This window comes from Syngnathus leptorhynchus, chromosome 1, assembly GCF_054491065.1.
Source record: "Syngnathus leptorhynchus isolate UIUO chromosome 1, UIUO_Slep, whole genome shotgun sequence".
In the NCBI taxonomy this organism is placed as follows: Eukaryota; Metazoa; Chordata; class Actinopteri; order Syngnathiformes; family Syngnathidae; genus Syngnathus; species Syngnathus leptorhynchus.
Genome location: NC_141195.1, coordinates 8,174,839 through 8,179,969, shown reverse-complemented (window position 1 = coordinate 8,179,969; position 5,131 = coordinate 8,174,839). Strand labels below are relative to the sequence as shown.

General features: G+C 39.9%; 1 protein-coding gene across 4 annotated transcripts; it reads left to right on the top strand.

Annotated features, from left to right (window-relative positions):
• Nucleotides 1-265: 265 nt before the first annotated feature.
• Nucleotides 266-3,144, top strand: tmem81 (transmembrane protein 81). 4 transcript variants are annotated; one of them, XM_085928342.1, is made up of 8 exons: nt 266-352; nt 480-547; nt 894-1,231; nt 1,421-1,658; nt 1,729-1,874; nt 2,158-2,273; nt 2,349-2,542; nt 2,939-3,144. In XM_085928342.1, the coding sequence occupies exons 4-8, from the start codon at nt 1,437-1,439 to the stop codon at nt 3,065-3,067; spliced, it is 807 nt and encodes a 268-aa protein (XP_085784468.1). In that variant the 5' UTR covers nt 266-352; nt 480-547; nt 894-1,231; nt 1,421-1,436; the 3' UTR covers nt 3,068-3,144. The 4 variants fall into 4 exon arrangements, with proteins under 4 accessions (XP_085784468.1, XP_085784479.1, XP_085784458.1 ...); XM_085928353.1 differs by lacking the exon at nt 266-352 and having other exon boundaries at nt 372-547; nt 894-1,018; nt 1,156-1,231; XM_085928332.1 differs by lacking the exon at nt 266-352 and having other exon boundaries at nt 372-547; nt 894-1,018; nt 1,091-1,231.
• The last annotated feature ends 1,987 nt before the right edge of the window (nt 3,145-5,131 follow it).

The window sequence follows — 5,131 nt, the reverse complement described above, 5'->3', positions numbered from 1 at the left end:
ACAGTCAAAAAAGTGCAAGTGGATGAAATAACGATAGTGTAAAACCATCATATGAAAAGATAATAAACAAAGCAAAGCAGTTGTTACAGTTATAGTGAGCAAGCAATATGTCGGAGGTTTCAAATATGGACAAGTTGTAACAAATTGTATTCTGTGTGAGTAGGACATTTGCCTTTAATATATAAATCTGACGATGGTGTTGAAGCACAGTAATTGACGCCTGGTTTTCATGCAAACGTAAATTTGAGCGTCACATACGCAATCAATTGATGGCGTGAACGACTTTGGATAGTCTTTGTATAACACTAAGTGCATGAGCGTTATTTCACATCATGGGGTGTCGTGAGCAGTGGTGCGTATGGTAACGAAGTACTGTATTATGTGCTCACGTATTTTTTTTTTACTTTACACATGTATATTGTTTCCTAAGCTTTTGTTTTAACTTTCTGCATTTTAAAACAGTCATCTATACTTTCTAGTTCCTACTTGCAAGAGGGAATAGTTCAGCCTCCGCCGATGACGTAGAATACGCGTAGGACCATAAAACGTATGTATGTATGTATGTATGTATGTATGTATGTATGTATGTATGTATGTATGTATGTATGTATGTATGTATGTATGTATGTATGTATGTATGTATGTATGTATGTGTATGTGTATGTGTATGTGTGTATGTGTGTGTGTGTGTGTGTGTGTGTGTATGTATGTGTGTATGTGTGTGTGTGTATGTGTGTATGTGTGTGTGTATGTGTGTGTGTGTATGTGTGTGTGTGTGTGTGTTTGTTTGTTTATTTGTTTGTTTGATTGTGTGTTTGTTTGTGTGTTTGTTTGTTTGTTTATTTAACTTAATGCCTTCCGAAACAGTCATCTATACTTTCTTGTACTTGTAGGTCGACTGAGTACTCCAGTCTCCTCCGATGGCGTAGAATACCCATAGGACCCTAAATCATGAGATAAAAGCAGGAACAACAGTGACATGGATAAATGACAACCAGGGAGCCTTTCTAAATAAAAGGTTTGGAGACGCCAGATATTCCCCATCTATTAGCGCATTTATAACCATTTTGGGGATGTTATTGACTTCCAGACAGCCCAGAAAGATCACCCAAGACCTACAATTTAGATCATCACCAGTCTGATTTCTTATTGTAGGAGCACAAGCCGCTGACCTGAACATTTTGGTGCACAATTGGAAAATTTAGGGGTGGACACAAAGTCAATTTTCAAAGTAAATATTGACTCATTTCCACGATATTGCTGATAAATGTGCTTTAGTGTGGAGATGTTTATGAGCAGCAAAACATATTAAAGTATTATTTTAAACATGATGCAAGCCAATTTGGATTAACCCTCTGAGCTTCCTTCAGCAGTTAAATACTAAGTTGTACAATTTACATGTATTGTCATTCAATTCCAGGACATTCCTCACTGCAATGGATAGAAAGCTAGTCCTCCTTTTAATCCTCCAGTTAGCTCATCAGCTTAGCGCTGATGAAGATAGCTCCAATAAGGAGTTGCAGTTGCGGGTGGTCACCAACAGCACGTCCTGCAGTGTTACATGTGGCATTGGCTTCAAAATACAAACGGTTTGCTCGTACAAACATAGCAGTGAGATGTTGGAGAAGAAAACACAAGAGATTTCCGAAGAAGACCAGGTAATATAGCACACGGCCAATCAAGTGACAAGGATTCTGCATGGAATATTATGGTGTGCTTCGATTGCAGAAGATGGAAAAATGTCACGATGAGCAAGTCAGGTGTCAAGCGTTTAAGAAGTGTGGAATCAAGACTGCCACTAAGACAGTGGGAGAAATGCTGGAGCTGGATTGTCTGTTGGAGAAAACAATACTGGTGAATAGACTCTCATGGAGGTAAGCGGTGATTCCCATTGGTAAGTTGTGAGAGGAGATCTGATATGCCACAGGAAGTGATCCAAAATATATTCATTTGCTCCGAACAATGTATCTTTTGTAAGTACCTTAGCTTCATGAAACTGGTGAGCCGTGATTGGTTGTGACATGAAACCTGACAACTGTGATGTCATTTTCAGTCAGCAGCAAGTGGCAAAATGGCCGAGATTATTTTTCAGGTTATCAATCATGCCACATCACTTGATGTTGTGTTCTTTAGGCTTCTGTGTTCTCTTCACTCTAGGGTCAATTGGTACTACGCCCCAGGGATAATCAGCTCTGACGACAAGCTTTTCATGCGCTTTGCATCTCCACGATTAGATGTGCTCATTCTGGACCCAATCAAGGAGGAAAACGCAGGTGAACGTGTTAATCAGGGCAAGCCTCTTGTGGTGACATCGGAAAGTACTCACAAGTTTCCGTTGTGTCCATCAGGAACATACCGCTGTGACATCCTTGATGTCAATTACAAAATGTTGAAATCTGTTTACTGGGGTATCAGAGTGCTCCCAAAAGGGTACGTGAATCTGGACTACGACCACGCTCAGAGTATGTGGAACACACCTTGGAACGAGAAGACGGACATTGTGTCCAATCGCGACGGTTCCCCGAGCGTCTGGGTTTACATAGTAAGGTCCACTTCGGCAACTAAGAGTTTGGGGGTCAGGACATATGGCGGTGATGTTTTGATATGATTAATATTGCTTTTTAAAATGTTGGCTAAGTTTTAAATGTGTCTTACATTGAACTAAAAGGAGGAACCCAGCCTAGTTACTGCTATTTTTCTGCATTGATCATGGGTGACGTTTCAGTCCATTTGTACCATGTGAATAAGTAGTGGCTGACTGAAAATTGTAGCATTCTCAATTAGCATGTGTGCAGAAATATGAAGCTGTTACAAGCTGTCCTACATTCCTTTCTAATGACATCAACATATCTTTATTATGCAAAGAATGTACATACATACATAGCTTTCAGTATTTTGTTGGATTTATTCCATGTTGCTTATATGTGTGAACCCACAGATGTTTGGCTTTCTGAGCCTTCTCAACATTGTAGCGGTGCTCGTCCTGGTCCTGAAAATCTGGGCGAAAAGAGGCTCATATAAAATCCCTGAGGATGAAAACAACGCTGAAGCTATGACTGAGCTTTGATAGCTCCTGCCAGTTAATGGAGACGATGCATGTCATCACACAAAGCATTTCCTGAATAAATATTAGTCGGCGTGCCATTTTCTTGTTTTCATTCGTTTCAAGCTACTTGTGAAGCCATTTGACGGAAAAAGGACCATTTTTAAACGTGTGTTAATATGGGGTTAGATCATTAGTGTACTGTATTCAATAGTTTGGTGCTGGTACTTCTCAAGATGAAAATGTCATTTTATTTTAAGATAGCCCTTGCAAGCTCCACACAGGAAAGCTGGAGCTCGGATTTGAAACCACAACCTCTGAACTGTGAGGTCGTCCATGCCCTGGTGAAAGCGTCATTCTTGTATTTTTTATTTGCCTATTTGCTAATATTCACGCTCGGTTTTTCATGCACAAATATTCAGATAACATTATAGGTGTTCGTCAGAAACATGTTTTGGACATATAACTTCATTTTTACAATATCACCGAGATGCCCCCAAGGACCACATGAGTAGCCCTCAGGCGTGTTGTAAAAACTGATAAGGGGTGATACCAGAAATGATATTTGATGATGATGATGTATAACACCGCGTTATCCATTCTACGTTGTCTCCAAGTAGCAGCATGAGCACGAGAAGAAGCCAATAGATGGCAGTGCTTGCACACTTTTAAGTCAGCTCCCTCACTATTCATTTATTGCCCACGCTTTTCAAAATCAAACAAGTCAACTCATGGATTCCTTTGTAAATCTCTCAAGGGTAGCAGTCATTCCTATTACACACTACCTACCATAGGCCAGTGGTATATACTGAACTGAGCTCAGCACCACACTTGTCATATCTGAGCACATGTTTGAAAAGCGTTAAGACCCCAAAATGTGGATACAATCGTCCACATGTGGAGAAGGTTTAGTGTTGGGGCAGGCATGCGGTATACTGCAGGTAAACAAGATCAGTGTAATTATCATGACATGCTGACTCTAATGCCTTCATTTCCTGGTGGTACATGGAACAAGACGGTCATTTCCATTTGTGAGCTTGACAAGACACAGCCATGTGCAAAATGACTCATGTAATGACTATTGCATAGTAGCACGAGGGACCTCAGGCGTGAAAGTAACGACCATCGTCAACCATCCCAATACACTAATACAAGGTTGTAAAAATTAATAGAAAACTGACAATAAAAATTGTGCAAAACCAAGGATAGCAAGACCAAGCAAGTAAAATAAAGGATTCAAGGAACACTGGTCAACAAATGTTCATTTTTTGAGATGAAACGTTTCAAGATTTTTTTTTTTTTTTCTCAAACGCTATTTGTACATTAAGAAATATTATCCTAACCCCAATTCATAATTGTGTATTAAGAAATATTCTTTTTCTAGTTTGACTAGTTGAGTCTTACACAATACATTACAGTTGACGGGTTTAAAGTCGCATTCCGTGTGCTAGTGAAAGGCGGGGCGAGAAGCTCAAGACAAAAGCAAGTGATGCAATTGGCCCAACTTTATGTTTGCATAGATATTCTAATTATGTACATTCTTTGAAGGTTTTAGAAATCTAATTCCAAGAGCATCTCAATCCGGAGCATGTAAACATGTAATATTTGGAGAAAAAGTCCTTGGCCTTTAAAGGACTGTAGTCATCTGCTGAGATATTTGTTCAGCTTCTTATTAAAGGCTTGACTACCCATTGGTGTAATGTCAACGGTAGGGGGAAGGCTGTTCAACATCATAATTGCAGAATAGAGAAAGCTGCTGTCGAGGGGTTTGACTTGGGGCTCTCCGAGGCGTGGCTTAGTAGTATCCTGCGGGTAATGCGACAATCACTCTTCGATGACTGATCTGCTGTAAGGCAATGTCTTCAATCATCCCGGAGATTTTAAGGCCTTTTTCTAGATGGTATGGAGCTGCCTGAGAATGCATCTGAGGGGGATTTTTTTCTGCTAGTCTCACACAAAAACTATTCGAATAAATACTTGTATGAAGCGCTTTTCATGGCACCTGAAGTCGCTCTACAGATTGAGCTTCAGTTCCTAGTGCTGATTGGAGCAATTATTGAATGTTCAATTGTAAAAAAAAACAGGAGA

Bases quoted from the DNA above. Each gene is read 5' to 3' on its own strand.
- tmem81 (XM_085928342.1), top strand. From the start codon at position 1,437: ATGGATAGAAAGCTAGTCCTCCTTTTAATCCTCCAGTTAGCTCATCAG. The intron at 2,274-2,348 runs GTGAACGTGTTA...TGTGTCCATCAG, and splicing joins AATCAAGGAGGAAAACGCAG to GAACATACCGCTGTGACATC. The intron at 2,543-2,938 runs GTAAGGTCCACT...GTGAACCCACAG, and splicing joins CGAGCGTCTGGGTTTACATA to ATGTTTGGCTTTCTGAGCCT.